Source organism: Glycine max, chromosome 17, assembly GCF_000004515.6.
Source record: "Glycine max cultivar Williams 82 chromosome 17, Glycine_max_v4.0, whole genome shotgun sequence".
Taxonomy (NCBI): Eukaryota; Viridiplantae; Streptophyta; class Magnoliopsida; order Fabales; family Fabaceae; genus Glycine; species Glycine max.
The window spans coordinates 11,348,694-11,369,715 of record NC_038253.2 but is presented as its reverse complement, the minus strand read 5'-3'; the positions used below and the strand labels follow the sequence as shown (position 1 = coordinate 11,369,715).

General features: G+C 28.0%; 3 protein-coding genes across 3 annotated transcripts; 1 reads left to right on the top strand and 2 right to left on the bottom strand.

The window, feature by feature from the left end:
• Positions 1-1,768: 1,768 nt before the first annotated feature.
• On the top strand, positions 1,769-2,534 carry LOC100802510 (36.4 kDa proline-rich protein). Its single transcript, XM_003549860.5, has one exon. It carries the CDS (start codon positions 1,829-1,831, stop codon positions 2,363-2,365), a length of 537 nt encoding a protein of 178 aa, XP_003549908.1. The 5' UTR covers positions 1,769-1,828; the 3' UTR covers positions 2,366-2,534.
• Positions 2,535-8,585: 6,051 nt separating this feature from the next.
• LOC100500016 (alpha-amylase inhibitor/lipid transfer/seed storage family protein) lies at positions 8,586-9,429 on the bottom strand. Its single transcript, NM_001248713.2, has one exon. The coding sequence runs from the start codon at positions 9,343-9,345 to the stop codon at positions 8,932-8,934; it is 414 nt and encodes a 137-aa protein (NP_001235642.2). The 5' UTR covers positions 9,346-9,429; the 3' UTR covers positions 8,586-8,931.
• A 4,968-nt stretch (positions 9,430-14,397) lies between these two features.
• On the bottom strand, positions 14,398-15,286 carry LOC100801985 (14 kDa proline-rich protein DC2.15). Its single transcript, XM_003549859.5, has one exon. The coding sequence runs from the start codon at positions 15,163-15,165 to the stop codon at positions 14,749-14,751; it is 417 nt and encodes a 138-aa protein (XP_003549907.1). The 5' UTR covers positions 15,166-15,286; the 3' UTR covers positions 14,398-14,748.
• Positions 15,287-21,022: the final 5,736 nt, after the last annotated feature.

The window sequence follows — 21,022 nt, the reverse complement described above, 5'->3', positions numbered from 1 at the left end:
TTAAAAAATAAATAGACATACGAGTAATTAAAAAATAATAATTAATATTATTTTAAATTTAATAAACAGATACAAGGAATAATTTTGAATAAATAATATATGTACAAGTAGTATAAAGATTACGACTGAGTGTATTGATTATTTGGGTCTTGTTCTAGTTTAACTAATACTCTTAAATTTGATTTGTGATAAGCAGCTAGTAGGATTGCTAATTACATCCCATAAAAATATTCCTTGTTCGCACTAAACAATAGTCAACAGTGCAAGGACATTTGTTAACATTTATATTAACTATCTTACATCATTTTAAGAATGATTTCTAACGATTAAGTATAATATTTTTCCAGCAACAATAAAATTATTAAACTCATAATTTTTTATAGTAAATAATAAAAAGTAAATATTTTAACGGGAACACTTATTTCAAATAAAAAATATTAAGTATTACATCTTGAATCTTTTAGAATTTATCCTCAAACAGTATGATAGGTGTCGTGACTCTGGACTTGCACAGACAGCTAAGCAGCTTCCCAATCCGCGTGGCCCAACATCTTGCTGTGACAATTCATGCACAAAGCCAACGCATCCACGGCCATGGACTCTCGGAGATAACTAGTGATGACAACAAGTAGGGTTTAAATAAGACTTTATATTTTTTTTAGATAAGATATTGTAGTACCTGTGTTTATATCAGTGTTTTATATAAATTCATATCTGATTTTATATTTGTGTGGATAACAATTTAATTGCATTTCAATATCTATTTATACCTAGATACTTATAGTTGCATTCCCTGTTTATATTTTATTCGTATAAAATTAATAAAAAAAATCTATATTAAACAAGTATTTACCTTATTCATAAGAGATATTTTTTTGAAGAGATGCACACTTTGAACTGGTGGATTATACGTCTATACTAACATAAATTCTTCTATCTTAAGGTTAATTTGACACATTTCAATATTTAATAATTTAAAATCATTTATGCTAAAATCAAGAAATTTAGTTATGAGTTGTATTGAGTATTCATTACTTAATTATGGTTATTAACATTAACAGCATTCGGCTCAACATAGATCCATCGTGTTCTTTTGTTTTAGAAAAAATGAACTTTAAACATAAATGGTTTATATATACAAGCAACATGAAATCAACTGTTGGATGTCATATCTAAAATAAATACTGTTATATATATTCCGTTGCCCCAAACTCTAATTGTCACCTTAAGCATAAGAAAAATTTAATAACATTTTCGAAATTTAAAGATTTTAGTATTGTTAAGAAACTCAATTTCTAGCTCTCTCCGTCTATCTATATGTGTAGTCACACTTATTAATTACCCTTAAATTCGTTATCACTCTAATTATATATGCTTCCTCTGATTAACAAGTCGGAAAGAAATGAATGGAGATATAACGAAAACATCTTTCACCAGAGAGGCCGAATATTGCAAATTATGTATGGAAAATTTACAATGAAAATCTGTGAGACTGCACACAGGTTTCAGAACTCGAACCAGGTCACGGATTGTACTGAACGAGTCACGGAGTCACTCTCGAAATCAGAGAAACCTTTAAGAAAACTCCAAAAACTTCAATTGCCTCTCTCTCTCGCTCTGTCACTTAGAAGAAGCCTTGGTGGATGGATGTTCTACGTACATGCTGCCATGTGTAACATTTACTAGCGCCAGCTTCAATATTTTATTCAAGCTTTCCCATTGAAAACATAATTCAACTCATATATATACACATTGCACTAAAAGTCTGGGAATATCAAACTCATACACGGAAAATAAATAAGAATTTAGAAACCTTAGCTAAGTCACCATGTCTCCAAAATCAAAGGCTAAAGCAATGTTCTTCATCTTGAAAATAATAATGTTAAATCTTTTGCCACCAATATATGCATGTGGGCCATGCACTCCGCCACGTCACCACAAACACCCGCCGCATCACGGCGGAGGCCGGCCGAAAGTGTCCCCTCCGCTGCCGCCGATCATAATCAACCCTCCGGTGGTACCGCCGCCGGTGGTGATATACCCACCACCAATCTCACCACCGTACCCGCCGCCGCACGGTGGCAGTCCTTTTCCTCAAAGGACTTGCCCAATTGATGCCCTAAAATTGGGGCTTTGCTTGGATGTGCTTGGAGGGTTGGTGCATGTGGGAATAGGGAACCCAGTTGAGAACGTGTGCTGTCCCGTTATACAGGGGTTGCTTGATCTTGAAGCTGCAATTTGTCTTTGCACTGTTATTAGGGCTAAGCTTCTTAACCTCAATATCTTTCTTCCTCTTGCACTTCAACTCTTGGTCACTTGCGGGAAGACTGCTCCTCCTGGTTTTGTTTGTCCACCTCTGTATTAAACCACTGCATGCACTACTTCATAGTACCCAATACTTAATATTATCAAGGCTATATATAGTTTTAGTTAGTTACTACTTACTACTAGATTAATATGTCTTTATCTCTTCTATTAGGGTTTATGTAATGACTCTTATTTCGTTATATGTGTATGGGTTTACGCTTTGATAATACTTCGCAGGATTAACTGTTAAGTTTTCCAGTTACGAATTTGAGGGTTCTAGTTTCTTTGCTACAAAGTTCGTTTAATGTTGTTACTGTTATTCTTTGCTTCATCTATTTTTCTTTGCTACAAATTAACTCTTATCTCTCTCATAACACGTATACAAGAGTTTACGTTAAAGTATATGTTTCAATCGGGATAGTTCATGACCTATATATGTATTACGTATAGGTTTGAAAGATTGTGATTTTTTTTTTTTTTAGTTTTGTACTCTTTTTTTTCGTGAGATGGTTGTTAGCAAATAGCAAAATACCATCAGTGACTGAGAAAACTTTATGCTTTTTTAACAAATTTAACTAATAAAGAGTCTGTTGAAAAAAAAATGTGTTGTTAATATTTTGAAATATATATTTTGTCTCGTGAGTCAAAATACTTCCCTTCATATTTCATTATTCCTTATTCTGATTTCACTAAACTTCAAATTGATTTCCTTAACTTAAAAAAGGTTATAAACATTCTTTGAACAACCTTATGCATCTGCAAGTTTTTGTGAACTGTCCTAGTTTTCTATTTATGTATAATTTGGATAGTTTTAACGTATCTGTGATGAAAATTAGTTCGAGTTATTATTTGGAAAGGAAAATACTTGAATAAACGAGAGCACTGTACTCATGGCAGGTACAATTTGTAACAGATGAATCCTCGTTGCTGTTGCCAATTACTATAATATTGTTGACTAATTGATCTAACTACAATTCGTGTAGATTAGTTGTCTTTAAATTGCTGCACTTGTATGTGGCATTATTTCAAGTATTTTGGTATATATTTGTATACTGTCATTCACTAAATGTTGGTTGTAAAAGTTATACCATGCATTTCATTTTCAACAAAAATTGATCAAATTTTTACCGTGTTTCCTGTTGCATGATTACAATCCTTTATACGAGAAAAATGAGATAAAGTGATAAGTAAAGAGGTGTGAAAAGAGTTATTTTCCTATTGTGAACAGTGTGGGGAGTCAGAACAAAAGATTGACGAGATCAGGCCAACGACGACCAATTCGGGACCATATGATCCAAGTGCTTATCAGAAAATTTATTTCTACGCCGTGTTTGGACAGTATTTTTCACAGTAAAAAGAAAGAGATAAGAAGAGTAAAATAAAAAATGATAGATAACATAATTATTGTGATGAAAAGAGAATTACTAAGTGTTGTAAAAATGAATTATATAACTCGATTTTAATAACCACATATGCTAGAGTGTACTAGAGAATCAACCCATAAACAAGGCCAAGTTATTGTGATTTGGGAACCTTGCTTTGCTGTACTGTTCCTAACCGTTGCTGACACACACATACACGACTGGATAATCAACCGATATACAAGGCCATGTTAATTATTGTGATTTGCGAACCTTGCTCGTGACATCTTATGATAAGCTACAAATATAAATCATTAATTAGATCTTAATATTGAAGAGTAAAAGACAAATATACATTATTTTTGTAGTTATATCATCACTATAATTAGCATTTAATCTTGATTATCTATATTATGATAATTTAGATTTATATTTTTTTATGTTTCACAACTGTGTATATAATTCATCAAATAAAAAAACAATGAGCCTATATAGTAGGAGAGATTCGTCATTTTTTTTTGTGTCCCCCTCTTTTACATGATAAATAGAGTGATTTGTTTCTACCTAGGCTAAACATGGAAAGATTCCTTCGTCTTTATAAAAGTGTTCGTCTATACACATATTCTAGATGATTTGAAGCTCTTTAAATATATCTGAGCATTGAAGTGAGAAAGCCCTTTACATGTATCTTCTTCGTCCTTTCAGTTTTTCATTGTCTTTTCTCGAAGATATATAGTGAGGTTTTTTAATCATTCATATATCGATCTATGGACCAGACGAAGAAAGAAGATAAAAACAAGCTTTTATCTAAGAGTAGGAACGAAAACTAAATTAGTAAATTAAACATCTCATCAACACGAAAACCAGCTCAACAAAGCCTAGGTGCCCCTCTCAACCCTCAATGATTAGCACAGACACCTTTCCATATTGTTATAACAATAATATATTTCTGATTCTTAATGAAAAGATATAGTTGTTAATTTTCGGTTTATTGAATTCCACCATACGGAGCCTGAGATTTATCTTTCCTTGTATAATCTTTACTTCACGTCATATAAAATGAATAGATTGAATATATTTTTATATGAATTATAATGATTGATTAACAACAATCCACTAATCTATTTACTATTCATTAAAAATTATAATTCATCAATGACCCATTTAATAAAATTTATACAATTTTGTCCATTAACATTTTTTTTATGAATGTCATATCTAAAATATTCATAATTTTTTTTTAAAAATTAAATATTCCTTATGACTATTTCAAGATATTCTCTCTCATTCATCCACAAAAACACTTTTAACAATTGAAAAATTGTAACTTTTTTGTTTGATTCACTTTAAAGAAATGATTATTTAATTTAGTTATTTTTAAGATAATTTATAAAAGTAAATGTTTTTTTAATTTAAACCATTATGAATATATAAGTCAATATAAGGGACTATTCTAAAGCATTTTAATGAATTTTAAAAATAAATTATAAAATAATTAAATTTAAATATATTTGTTAGTTCTTGTAATTTAATTTAATGTTTTTTATAGCATATTTATGTCGGCAATAGCACTTAAATATTTTGTAACCATACTTATTTAGGATCTTATTTCGACACTTTATTCTGTATATCTTTGAGTGATATTTCTTGTACCATCTCCCTTTCCAATGATATTCTTTGGCTAATGAAAAAAATAGCATTGGCAAACTAGATGAGTCATGGACAAATAGATTCTTTCGCCACCCCGACTTCACATTGCTTTTAGTGTTCAACTCACAAATTAGCTCTTACCAATTCACATTTAAGGGTACATTACATATTTTTGGCACCAATTATTTCTGGAGGCTAAAATACAAGTTTAATTTCAAATAGAAAAATTTTATACTTATAGTTCTTTTAAAGAGACTAATTGTATAAATAGAGAAAGTAAGAATGCATTTAATATTTTAATATTAATTTAGATTAAAATTGTCATTAGGAGTAAATATGTGTGTATATCAAGGACAACAAACCGAGAGAAGAAAAAGTATAAGAATACAATAAATTTATTACCTTCTCTATTTCTTTTTATTCATCTTTTAAGATTTTTAAGTAAAAATTAAGAAATACAATAAGTTTATTTGATTTTGAAAAACAGTTGTAAGATTTTCTATTTTATCCTTTTTCATTTCTACTCCATATAATGAATGCATGTGCAAATTAAATTAAAATTTTGGTGAGAAGTAAGAGTGTAAATGAAAAAAAAAGAGTAATTTGTGTGATGTTGAACTTTGAAAATGACAAATAAATAAAAATAAAAATTTGTCCAAAATTCGACAATGAAAAAGGAACAGACGGAATATATATAGAGAAACTTCTATTACATGACTTCTATAAAATAAATAAAAGGTTTAAACACAAATTTTATCTTCCTATTTTGCTTAAGTCCTAATTTTGGTTCCATTATTTTTAAAATAAAAACATTTAATTTTCTTATTTTAAAAAATTTACAATTTTGATTCAATTCTAGATTTTGTCTATTTTTTATTTTTTATTTTAGTTTAATGGATTCAATTAGTTTAAAATGTAATAAAAATAAATAAATGTATTCACACAAAAAATGTAAGTAAAATTGAAGATTATATTAAAATTTAATTTTTAAAAAAATAGGAGAATCAGATATTTTATTTTAAAATAAAAATAAAAAATTGAAAAATATGAAATTAAAACTATATTTAAATCTAAATAAACGATATTTAACAAAAATATATAAAATAATCTAAATTAATGTAGTTATGACATTAACCTTTCTTTTTCAGCTAGACACCACTCTATGTGGAATGAAGTCAACCTTTAAACATCACGGTGTTCGAACTTGAACAAAGTGCAAAACCATTTTATTTTTCACGTGATTTGTCTCGTAAATTCTTTGGGTTTTTATTGATCGAATATCTGGAAAGAGATTTCTGAGGCGTGGAATCATTAGCTTTTTTAAGAAGTGCGACATGAATGGGAAAAGGAAATCCACTCTCGTCCGACATTTTTTTCTTGAGTGACAAGAATATCTTTTTGTTTTTTCTAGTTTCTCCACGTTGCATGTCACGGGACAAATAGTGCTCCGATTATTCAAAAGCTAGCTGTCATAGACTTCAACAAAAGCCAAGTGATGTGTAATATTGTCCATACAAGAAAGCAACGATGTTACGAGACATATTTCAGGTTTAATTAATTATTAAAAAAGATTTCAGGTTTAATTAATCTGCGTGCTGTCATAAAAAAATTAATAGGAAGTAATAGTATTGTTCTGGACGAACTGATGAAATGGTACACTGTTATAGTAATTCGTGAACTTCGACGAGGATAGGCTACACAGTGCCGGAGTATCTGCAAAGACTTCAATGTTTGGCAGAATAACAACTAAGATGTATGAATTATATGTACTTGGCTATGGTTTTCATGAGAGTATTTATAGGCAGTGTGCCAACAAGTTTAATGGCTCTTCTCATTATGAGTGTATCAGAGGAGGTTGATGTGAGATGTCACGAGTGTCTTTTGCAGTGGAGTCTACACCCACAAGAGCTTCTTAATTAATATGCAATGATGACTTTGATTAAGGTGAATGATGGCCAGCTAGTGAAGCACAAAATGGCCATGATTCCTTAGAAACAAAAATATGAAGCAGGACTTAAAAAAAATGTAGCACAAAACTTTTATAAAATAGTAGTATTAATTAAAAAATAAATATTGCACAATTTTCTTTATTCAGTAATCATTTCCAGAAATCCTCTTTGAAACTAAAAAAAAAATAAAATTTTAAACAAATTCATTCAAACATGCATATTAGTTGGTTAATTTAGTTGAAACAATTATACATTTATAATTATAAGAAAAATATTTTTTGAACACAATTTAGATAATGTTATTCGAATTTTTAATCTATTTTTGACATACGTGTAATAAAAAGGGTTAAAATAGAGTCGATTAATTTCTCAATTTTTAAAAATCAATAACTTTAGTCTCTCGTCCAAATTTAAAATATTGTCTGTTAATTTGTTAACATTGACTGGTATAATTTTAGTTTTTTATTTTATTTTTAAATGCTGAAATAATAATGATTTAATATATATATATATATATATATATATATATATATATATAATATTTAAAAAAATAAAATAAAAATATCCTTCCACCTCCTGAAACCCCAAGTGCCTACACCACCGCTCATTCCTGTCCCACTTTCAATTAATTCTTCAATTGGATCATCCGGAAGGAGGCTCCAAATCTATGGTATCATCATTAAACTATTTCGTATTATTAGTGTATCATGGTTAAATTCAATAATCATTAAGTTCATATTTGAACATGTTGGATCGCCCATCCATCTATTTTTAACAATAATTCAACAAAGTCATGAAGTAGTTAAATAAGTAGTTTATTTTTTTTATTCCTTACATGTAAGTCCAAGGAAAAAAAAAGACATACAAGATGCCAATGGTTTCAGATATGCAATTATTTTTTTTTATAAGCAGTGCAATCAAACATTTAATAATTCATTAATTGTAGTTAATTAATTTTTCGCCCGTAATGAGCAGAAGTCGTGATCTATCTTAAATTGAGGGTAAATGGTTCAACTATTAATTAATAATGTCATGGACTCTCTTGTTTTCCCGACATATTCAACCTATACCTTTTTTTTTTTACAGTAATTCAACCTATAATTGATTATGTCATCTTGTAATATATACTATATGGTAGTAGATATTAGATGCAACATATTAATAACAAGCTTATTTGCAAACGCCTGTGTTTTTTCTTTCTTTTAAATATTTTACTGAACGAATTTGTTTTCCTCTTGTTGGAGCGCATGGACAAAAGTTAATTAGACGAGCCAAGTAATTCACCTGATCAGTTGTTGATCTCATATTTACCAAAAAAGACAAAAGCCAAAAATATATTAAGAAGGATTCTTTGTACGCAATACATAATCATTTCTCAATCAAATTAAATAAATAACACACTAGTTCATCATCTTTTTGGTTCCCTAGCGATTTACATAAGCCAGCATCAGGAACTTTATTTATCGCAACACTAACAATACAAATAAAAAAAATCACTAAAAAGGAAGGAATAGCGATCGGAAGTTAATCCCCCCCCATGCACGTACAATTAGAACCACACTCTGATCAATAGAATTTGAAGAAGAAAAAATGGAAAGCCACAACTAGAGCAAACCCGAAGCAAAAGAAGATTTAAGATGATATGTTATACTTATAGTATAAGCTTAGTAGGCACATTGGAAATCACGTGGGGCTTTCCTTGAGCAAACATTGAGAAGCAAGCTGAGTGAGATCGGAAGGTTGAGGTTGATGCCCAAAATGTTTGCTTTGAGAGCAGTGCAAAGGCACACTGCAGCCTCAAGGTCAACGAGACCATCGAGAAGGGAGCAACAAGGGGTAACTGGTGGTTGACCCAAAGTGGCGTTCACCAAGTTTAGCACATTGGCGCATACACCTAGTTTGAGTGCGTCACGGGGGCACGAGCCACTTGGGCTGGGGTTAGGGTTAGGGTTGGGGTTGGGCCTTGGCTTTGGGTTTGGACCAGGGCATGGTGTATAACCGCATGCAGAGACAAGTGAGAAGAAAACGAGGTTGAGTGTGAGGAAAAGGGCAAGGGAGGAACAAGTTTTTGAAGCCATCTGGGGTATTATGTTTATTCTTCTAATTCTCTAGCAAATTCTAATAAATATTACTAGTTAAGTGCTAGAGCTTATGAGAAGAGTGTTTGTGAGGATGTGGATTGTGGTTTATATAGTGCTCATGATGTTTTGAAGGTGGAAGGGGGTTATGATGAGGAGTCAATTAAAAAATTAGCAAGTAGTTTGTGTATTATATATGTACGATATAGGTAAAATGTAAAACTTAAATTAAAAGACATTTAAAAAATTGATTTAATCAATGATAGATTAGTTTTATTAATAATGAAAAATATAAATAAGTACTATTATTATTGCCTATAAAAGGAACATATGAATGTATATATGTATGAGAGTATTTTTCTCTTAAAAATAAATTAAACCTAGATATTGTATATATTATAAAAATGGTTGGAGTAATTTTTCAATCAAAATGAAAATTTTATTTTAATAATCAGTATTTTTTATAACTAAAATTAAGAATAATTATATAGATAAATGCTAATTTTGATTAAGAATAACTCCGTAACAACTTAAAATACAGTATTTGATTTTTGACAATAAAAAATTAAACACTTGAATATATTTCATAATAAATAAAAAAATATTAAATTAATGGAACGTGAACCTGAGAATTTGTAGCTGGCAGGAAAATTAAGTCCTTAAATTAGGTTTTTAATGCTCGTGACTTGTTGATGTAGGGACTGGCATCAATCGGTGGATCTGGGGAGCAAAGTTATGCACCCGTTGGGCAACTTGATTCCATGACCGTAAGATCTAAGATCCTTGGAGTCCCCAGAATTATGCAATTACTAACTTTTGCATGTGGAATAGCGGGTCCCATATAAGTATCACTAATTGTGGCTGTAAATTCACCACAACTTCTCTACAAAGTACAAACCCTTGCCAGATTTTTTTATTTTTTTATTATAGTGTGAGTAGTAAATAATTTCTATTGAAAGCTGTTTGAGATTAATACTTCTGTTTTAATATGATTTATTTTATATTAAATTAACAATCATAGTTTAAATTCTATATCACTTATAATTAAAAGAGATAAGTCACTTATACAAACGTATAAATCTTTTTTAGATATTTTTTTAAATTTTGTGTTAAAAAAATTCATGGTAATTTTTACTACAAGATAATTTTAGTGAGAAATATATATTTATTTTGCTAATAATTATTAATCTTTTGTTAAGAAATATGAGTGACTCACTTTTCCTATATAGAATCTCTCATCTTATTTTTTTTTCTTTCATCTACAAAGTTTAATTTAAATTTCAAATTTTACTAAAGAAATTTGAGATAAGTTTCACTTGCATGAATACCACGGTGATTGTTTTATAATAATTTAGTAAATTTAATTTAATTTTCTGTATCTTGTTAAAAAAAATCATTATTCAAACTACTCTTCACGCTAATTGTTAAAAAACATTATTTTAATAGAATTTTTTTTAATTGAAAATATTTTTTATTTTTAAAAGTCATGCAATTGATATAACGAGAATTAAAGAGGTTATTGAAATAAAATAAAAATGTTTTGGAGAATGTTTTTTTAAAATTAGTTAAAATTTATTTATATTTGAAATAATTATATGAGGTATTTTTATTTATATTTAAGATTGGAGTGAATAGTAATTTGGTTGGATTATCAGGAAAAAAAGTAATTATGTTGGATTTAAAATTTTAAACAACAAAGTAGGAAGAATTTAATTGTAATGCATTAAGTTTTGAATGATGAGGTCGTTAATTTTTATAATAATTATGTAGAATATTTTTTAAATAGTTAATAGTAAATAAATTGCATTGACATTATATAAAAAAATAAATTTAAATAAAAGTATAATTATTGATAAAAATTAATTAAATTGATAAATTTTATGATTTATTATATATGTATATATAATCAGTATAATTAATTATTAATTTTCAATTTATATACCTTTACTATCATTTATTCTCGTATACCTCTACATGATTGAAAATCCATTTTGGTTTAAATTTGGAACTTCTATCCTCCGATCCTAAAATTATTGATGCATTTAGTCCTTTAATTATATTCAATCCCGTAAATTATCATGTGTCACGTTCTAATTAAATGTTGACTTTATGAATGATGAAAAATGTATTGTTGTTGTCAATATTCAATCAAAATGTGACACGTGTCAATTATCGTCCAATCAGAATGTAACACGTGACTGTCAACATTTTTTTATAACAGTCAACGTCTAAATTAGGATCATGTTTACGGGGTTGAACTTGAAGGACTAAATGCATTACTATATGCATCAATAATTTTAAAAGATACTAAAATCAAAATTAGAGACAACTAAGGAGATTAAAATATAATTTTGGAAAAAAAAAAAAAAAAAAAAACAAAACAAAACAGAGATGATGATGTATATCCCGACAGCTTACCCAATCCTTACATTACCACTAGCTATTTGGCTAATAGGCTAACAGCTATTATAAGTTTATTAGATTTTTAATCAGATCCTTACGTTACCACTAGCTATTTGGCTGATAGCAACGATTAATTTATTAATTTGAAGAAAACTAATTTGCTTCTTAAACGTTTTTAAAATTAAAATTAGAAAATTATTTTGATAATCTAGTAATACTTTATAAGTTAAAATAAAAACAAGGAGTTGGTCATTAAAATATAACCTTATATAAAAAACAATACCAAAAAAATAGATGATGTATTATAAGTTTTATTCTTTGAATTAAAGTATAAATACTTAATTTTTTTAACATAAGGTATAAATAAATAAATAATTAATATATTTTATTAAAAAATCAGAATCAAATAATGATTATTAAATCACTTCATTAAACAAAAATAAAACTCTAATAAATAAGTTTTGAATTAGTCTGTTACTCTCTGTATGTATTTTTTTTCTTACGAAAATTAACTATTTAATATAAATAGACTGAAATACTCTTTTGTCTCTATTTTTATTTTATTTATCCAATTTGGCCATTTTATTATAAAAAAAATAATTACCCTTAGTTTTCAAAATTGCATATATGACTATAATAACGTCAGTGGCTTGAACCTGTGAAAGTGGCACATGTCTGTTTTTGTTAACACCAATACAATTGTCAAAGTGGACAAAGTCAGTTCATCTCGTGTTGCTCAAAAAGTGGACTAGCCTATCTTGACTCACTTTTTGCTGAGTCTTTAAAAAGTTAGTTAAATTAGTTTAGGTAACCACCAGTTGATAGATTAAATAGTTTGATCCACCTAAAATTAAAAGGACGAAATGATTTTTTTTAAAAAAAACTTCCTATAATTTTTATTCTATGTTGATTGTTGTAAAAAGGAAAGCAAGAAGAATAACTAAATCAAGAAAAAAGAGTGAGAAAAAAAAAGGACAAACCTAATTATAATTGTTGTGCTATTTCATTTGCGTGACAAGTAAGGAGTGGGTTATTTTTTTAATAGCATCAACATACATGTTTTTTTTATTAGTCAACCTGAATACGGGTTGGGTGGGCCATATTTATGCATAATAATTGAAATGGGCATAAAAAATCAACCCAACCCGGCTCAAACTAGTGAGTTCTTACCCATTTTGTTGGTTCTACATTTTTATCAACTAGATGAAAATTACAACATAGACATGATTTTGAAAATTAACTAAATTGAAGTCTTTATCAATAAAGAAATCAAATTACACCAATTAAATAAATAAATAAATAAGCGATTAGAACAATATTTTAGCCATATAAATATTATAAATGTACATGGATTTTTTTAATATATAAAATAAAGTATACAATAACTAATCATATGTTTGGCTAACATATGTGATTTTGGTTTGAGTGAAATTGGATTTAAATTTCTTAAAGTTTTAAGTTGAAATTTTGTAATTGAAAATAAAGATTATTATGTGTAATTAATAAAATAAATGAATAATTTGCACGAACATTATGGTGATTCAAAAGTATATCATTTGTTTGTATAATTTATTATATTGTCACTATATCCAGGAAAAGTAATTTGAATGTCTATGATTTTTTCTTCCAATATTGATCTCTTAGATTTAGGGGAAATGGTTCAACAATTTAATAATAATATGATGGACTCTTGTGTTCCCAACTTTTTCAACAAATACTTGATTAGTAATATGTCTTCCCGTAATATACATTTTCAACAATTAAATACTTTATTCTTTTACAGGAAAAACAATTTATTAAGAGACAGAGTGCTCTAACAGGCTACAAGATGTAAACAAATTAGATAAAAGAATATTATACTTAATTTATTGCTGAATGTCCTCGATCTAATCTTTATAAAAATCTAAAACACTACTAGATAAGTCGAAAGATACACCTTGAAATACAATTTCATTATGCATGATTTAAATAGATCATACCCTGCATGGTAAAAAAAGGTAGCGAATCGTATGCAGCTATTTCCTCCTTAGTAAAGAACTAAATTGGATATAATTAGCAGAGATATTATTAAGCAATAGCCCTGAAAAACCAACTCATAACTTCCCAATTTTGTTTGTTACCGAGCAAGATATGAAAGTTCAATTGATACACTTTAATTAGTAGTATGCCGAATAATTTACTTAATTGATTAGTTGGTGATTTCGTTCACCAAAAAAGACAAAAGGAAAAGGCAGAACGAAATAAATTAAGAAGGATTATTCTTTTTATATAAGCCAAATAAGATTTATATAATAGAGGGTATAATATAAGGGAACCAAACCCTTTTACATCATATATAAACCACTACACTGCAAAATCCCACAACATACATATAATCTGCTCCTGCATATTATGTATGCAGCAATCATAATCTGCTCCTGCTCCTAAACTATTGACGCAGCACATAAAACCCCACAGCATATATCAAGCAAGATAATTTGTTCAGTCCCTGCATACATAATCTGCTCCTATTACATCAGTGACCCCCCACTCATAAACGTACCCAACATATTTATTTTTCCAAACGATTATTTGTGATATAATGACCATTTCTCAATCAAATATAAATAACACACCAGTTCATTATCTTTGGTTCCCTTGCGATTTACATAAGCATGCATCAGGAACTTATTTATTAATTTATTGCAACACTCTAACCATACAATATTTAGAAAACACTAAAAGGAAGGAATAAGGAGAAGTTAACCCTCCATGCACGTACAAGATTCACACACTGATCAATATAAAGGAAAGTCACAACTATACCAAACACGAAGCAAAAGTACGTAGATAGGATGATTAATTAACGTGTTTGATTTCACGTTTCAGACGTAATTTTTCACATTTTAGATGTGGAAAAGCAAATAGTTATAGCTTTTCATATCTCAGACGTGATTTCTCCATCCTCAACGAGTTTCCAAACACGTTAGATATATATGATATGTTGTGTATAGGCCATGATTAGGCACATTGAAAATCGCGTGGGACTTGCCTTGAGCAAACATTGAGAAGCAAGCTGAGTGAGATAGGAAGGTTGAGGTTGATGCCCAAAACATTTGCTTTGAGGGCAGTGCAAAGGCACACTGCAGCCTCAAGGTCAACGAGCCCATCGAGAAGGGTGCAGCAAGGGGTAACTGGTGGTTGACCCAAAGTCACGTTCAACAACCCTTTTAGCACGTTGGCACATACACCTAGCTTGAGTGCGTCACGGGGGCACGATGCACCAGAAGGACTAGGGTTAGGGTTGGGCTTTGGCTTGGGCTTTGGCTTTGGCTTTGGACTAGGGCATGAATAACTACCGCATGCAGAGACAAGTGAAAAGAAGAGGAGGTTGAGTGTGAGGAAAAGAGCAAGGGATGAACATGTTTTGGAGGCCATCTTAAACTGTTTGTGGTTGGCGTATCTTTATATTCCTAATCACTAGCAAATGCTAATATTGTTAGTTAACTGCTAGAGCTTAAAAGAAGAGTGTAAGTGAAGATGGGAGTAATTTGGTGTGGATGGGGGGTTTATATAGTGCTCATGGTGTTTGGAAGTGTCAATGAGAATATGATGACGACTCTATTAAAATATTAGCAAGTAGTTGGTGTATTATGTACGTATATAGGTAAAATATACAAACTTAAATTAATCGACAATTCAATTATTAAGTACTGAGTTAGATAGCTTCAGTTGTCTTATTTTATTTTATTTTACTAGCAACCCAAACTAGTGTGTTTTTTTTTTTTTTCAGTTTGGATCAATTTAGCTATGTCTCGTAAAAATTGACTTATAAATTGGTTGGAAGTTTATAAGCTATAAAGTTATAAGTTTATAAGCTAGCTAATTAAGAAAGTATTTAATAAAATTATCTAATAAATATCAAATAATATATTAATATTTTTAATATTTGAATTTTATTTTTAATAATTAATCATCTTGAAAAGTAGGATATATTTTTGCCTTAACAAATTAAATCAATAAAATAAAAAATAATGCAAAGGATCAAAATAGGTAATTATAAAATAAAAAAAATAGTAAATAATTATAAAATTGAAATAATTTTAAAAAAATCTAATATTAAAGAATGATGTAACAATGACAATTGAGGGATTGATTATTATGTTTGTTGTAAGCATGTAAGAACATTAAATTAAATACGAGAATTTGTCCGGACAATAAAGAAAATAAGAAAGTTTTTAAATTGAATAAAAAGATAAAACTAAATTTTAAATAAAAAATAAGCATAAAATTGAGAAGAAAAAAAAAAGACAATAGCTTATAAGTCTCACCAAACATAAAATTTGGGTTACTATCCGAGATATCCAAATGGAATAATATCATGCTAGATCAACCGAAACTGAATCGAGCCAATTACCCAAACCAAAACATAATTTTTTTTAATTAAAACTTATATATTCAGTACCTCAAAATTAATATTCAACACTTGAATTTTTTTACAAAAAAATAAATAAATAGTATGTTAATGAAATGACCATGAGTGAACATGAGAATTTTAGCTGGCGGGGAAAAACCTTAAATTAGGTATTATATGCTTGTGACTTGTGATGCATGCAGGAACCGCCATCAATCGGTGGATCTGAGAGTACATAAGGTTCTGCATGTGAAATAATGGGTCACTGGGTCCTATTATAAGTATTGCTTATTGTGGTTGGAAATTGACTGCACAGTACACACTCTCCCTTACAGTTCCTTCCGAGATGTGATTAATTTGGTTGTATTTAAACTTTTAATAAATAAAATAGCTAAAATTTGAGGATGATGACTATTCTTCCTGCAGCCTGTTTCGAACAAAGTACGTGTTGGTTGACATCAAATTGAAATGCACTTTTTTATACATATGATTCAAATAAAAAAATTTCCAACCCCTACAAGATATTACACAAGTAGCAAATAATTTGAGCTCTTTAAACATATATTAGTGTTTCAATCCTTAGCTATGCGAATAGAATAATACATGTGTCAAAAAAAGCTTTTCTTTAATTCATATTCTACTTCTTTAAAAGATAGTATATAACTTTCGATGATAAAAATATCTTGTTAAAAATCTCGACTAATTTTGTTTTTTTCCGGGCCGGCCGGGTCATCTTATTCAGGAATTTGTAACATTACCACTTATTAGTTATTGATGTATAATGTTATTTGTGATAAAATTGTTGTAATAACTATTTTAAAAGTCATATGAAAAATAGTTTTAGCTCGTTAATAGTAAAAAAATTATTTTAAAATTGTATATATAAACATTGAATTTAACTAATAAATTATAATTATTAGTAAAAATTAGAATTTATTCTCGTATACGTCTTTAAAAAAAAACTATCTTCTTTTAAATTTGAATAACTTCTAAAAAAAAAGTGTGTATCCCGACAGCCTATCAGATCCCCACATTACCGCTAGCTAATAGGCTAATAGCTATTATTACATTTTCAATCTTATCCTCACACTACCACTAGCTAATTGGCTGATAGCTATTAATTATGAATTTGAAGAAAACTTACTATCTTGTTTCTTAAATGTTTTTTTTACTCCCTAGTCCGAAAATAAGTGTGGTTGTATAATATTTTATACATATAAAAAAGTTAATTAATAAATAAAATAGAGTATAATATTATTAAATAGATAAAAAATAATATTAATATTAGACTAAAAAATTAAAGTGATATTTATTAGAAATAATAAAAAAAAACAATTAATGTTACATTAAATAATTAAATGTGACACTTATTTTAAAATGAAGGCAATGATTAATAGTTAAATTTTATTTCCATAATCCACGTAATATAAGTTATAATTAATTAAGTTGGAGTTGGTTATCAAAATAAAACCTTGATTAAAAATTAATATAAAAAATACTTTAAGGTACAGTGTTTATAAGTTATATTCTTATAATTAAACTATAAATAGTAAATAGTAGATATTTTGTTCAAAAATAAGAAGTGAATAATGATTATTAGTTATTTAGGTTAGTTAAATTTATAATAAATTTACCTCAATAGTTATTATTTTTTAATATTTTTTGGTTATATATATGTTTATTTAATGAAAAGTATTTCAAAATAATATAAAACCAAAAAAATTATTTTTTCTCAAAGTAAAAAAAAAAATACGTGTAATAAATTAAAGAAAATATTTTACCGATTGAAAAGGCTTAGAAAGGTAATTTGAAAAAAAATATCAATTTCGTCGTAGTTAATTCTTTTATTTCCCGTAAATAGTGAGACTTTTACCTTTCCTATTGATTAAAAATGATATTTTCAACTATAATCTATGTGATTTGATGGTTTCATATATGTGTATATATATATATATTTCATATATATATATATATATATATATATATATATATATATATATATATATATATATATATATATATATATATATATATATATATAATTTGGTTTTTGTTAGTTGTTTCCTTTTTCCCGTTTCTTTCATGATAAGCAATATATTATGTAATTAAACTGGGTACCGTAACCAGAAATAAGGTGGAACCATATGTATAATTTCAATACATATCTTATCTTTTTGTTGTTTTATTCATTTGCGCCTTAAAATTTTAAGGATTGAAAAAGGAACAAAGGGTAAATTAGTGTGTATGTACTTATATTATTTAAATTTATGTTTAAAATATTTTATGAAAATACTAATAAAATTAAGGATAGATGATTCAAATATATAAAATTAAGAAGATAAAATATACATATTTTAAAAAATATATGTGTGTGTGTGTTTTCCAAAAAAGCGAAGGGTTGGAAGTGCATCCTCTCGTTGATACGTGGATCAGTCGTCACTGCACGACGAAAGTATTAAGTTAAAAAAAAAACAATTATGTAAATATGATCAATTTTCGACAGGAAGCATGCAACTAGGAGCTTATAATAGCTAGAAGCCTAACAAGCAAAGGCCCATAAGCCAATGAAGAACGTTGTACTACGTTTTTTTTCATTTTAAAAAGAGTTTCGTTTAGACATTCCTTTGTGAACAAGTCCGCAATTATTGACTTAATCTGTGATGTCCAATTAATATCAAAATCAAATCTAAGTTTTCCACGCGTTTTTGGCTCGTGAAATCTTCATAATTTGGGGGTGGGGCGTGAAGTCACATTAACCAATTTTATATTACACGATTGTCAAAAACAAAAACAAAATATTATGCAAAGTTTTCAAATTATTAGCCTTAGCAAATGTTAATAGTATTTAATTAGAATATACTTATATTTTGCTTTAAAAATATACTTATATTTGTTTTATCACACAATTATAAATTTTTGTGTACAGTAAAATTGTTAGCTTTAATTTACAATAATTATTTTAAAAATTATATCTAATGTAATAATTATTTTAAAAATTATAACAAATTAACAGTGTAATAATTTTCATTAAGAAAATATATATGAAAAAATATTAAACTCTAAAACTTTTTAAACATAATTAGACTTTTATTTCCATTCTAAAAGAGTTTAACTTTAATAATCTCCCCATTTCAAAAGAGACTACTTGGTACCAGTAGTTAGATGTGAATACGGTTCTACCAAATAATGGAATACAACATTTTTTTATATCGAATTTAGGATTGGCAAATGGAAAGAAATGCATAGAGTGCTGGAAGATTTTGTGGCTTTGCATCATATGGTGTATTTGGTTACATAGAAACCGAATATGATGCAAAGTTAGAAGTTGTGGCTTAAAACTAGGCTAGTTTGTATGTCATTATACGAGTGGTGGACAAATCATATTCTTATATGCCACGACCAAGATTAGTATTCAATCAAATCCAACAAAGAGATCAAGCCAAATGATACATTTTTAAAAACAAATGTGTTACTTATTAGCCATAAAGGCCAAGCCATAGAGTGCCAAGTTAAGCATATGGCAAAATCGTCTTATCCTTTCGACTTTTACCAAATCCAATGTTTATGAAAATGACCATTAATGCCTTAACGGAAAACAATATGAAAACCAAGTCACTGGTAAAAATATCATTAAACTATACAAGACTAATTGCAATTAAAAAAATACTAAATTCTTTACACATGAAATACAATTAATATGTATTAGATGAAATTATATTAATATAATTTAATATTTTATTATTCTATAATTTGATAAAAAATTGTGAATTTTACTTATTTGATCATTAAATTATATTTACATATTATCAATATATATTATATGTGTTAAATTTTATTAAAATTAAACAATAATAAAAAAATAATCAAATGATTTATAATTTAATATATTTTAATTTTTTTTATTACATCAATTTTAGTTTATATGAATAATAAGATAACAAATAATTTTATATTAATATAAAATTTTATATATTTAATTCATGTGAAATGAATTTTTAATCAAATAACGAGTTTTAACAAAAATATTAATTAATTGAAAGTTATTAAATGAGATAATAGTTGGTCAAAACTATATTGATATTTGATCTCTTTATATATATATATATATAATAGAAGCATTAATAACGAGGTCATTTGCAAGCGCTTGTGTTTGGTTTTCTTTTTATAAATAACAGACTAGTTCATCAACTTTTGTACATTGCGATTTACACAAGCAACCATCGAGAGCTTCTATATATAATATATATCGCGTCACTCTTACCAGATAACTACAAAAACACTGAAAGGAAGGAATAACGAGAAGCTAACCCTCCATGCACGTACAAGAACCACACATGGAATTTGAAAAAAAAAAAAGAAAGGAAAGTCACAACTGGAAAACACAAAGCAAAAGTAGGTACGATGATATATATGATATGTTGGGTAATTAGGCACAATGGAAATCACATGGGACTTGCCTTGAGCAAGCATTGAGAAGTGAGCTGCGTGAGATGGAAAGGTTGAGGTTGATGCCCAAAATATTTGCTCTAAGGACAGTGCAGCCTCAAGGTCAATGAGACCGTTGAGGAGGGAAGAAGAAGATATAACCGGTGGTTGACACAAAGTCACGTTGAGCAGCCCATTTAGCACATTGGCACCTATGCCTAGTTTGAGTGCATCGCCAGGGCAGAAGCCACCTGAGGGATTGGGATTGGAGTCTATATAATCATTAGCAAGTAGTTCGTGTATTATGTAAATATATATATATATATATATATATATATATATATATATATATATATATATATATATATATATATATATATATATATATATATATATATATATATATATATATATATATATATATATATATATATATATATATATATATATATATAT

Coding starts and splice junctions, on each gene's coding strand:
- LOC100802510 (XM_003549860.5), top strand. CDS start 1,829: ATGTCTCCAAAATCAAAGGCTAAAGCAATGTTCTTCATCTTGAAAATA.
- LOC100500016 (NM_001248713.2), bottom strand. CDS start 9,345: ATGGCTTCAAAAACTTGTTCCTCCCTTGCCCTTTTCCTCACACTCAAC.
- LOC100801985 (XM_003549859.5), bottom strand. CDS start 15,165: ATGGCCTCCAAAACATGTTCATCCCTTGCTCTTTTCCTCACACTCAAC.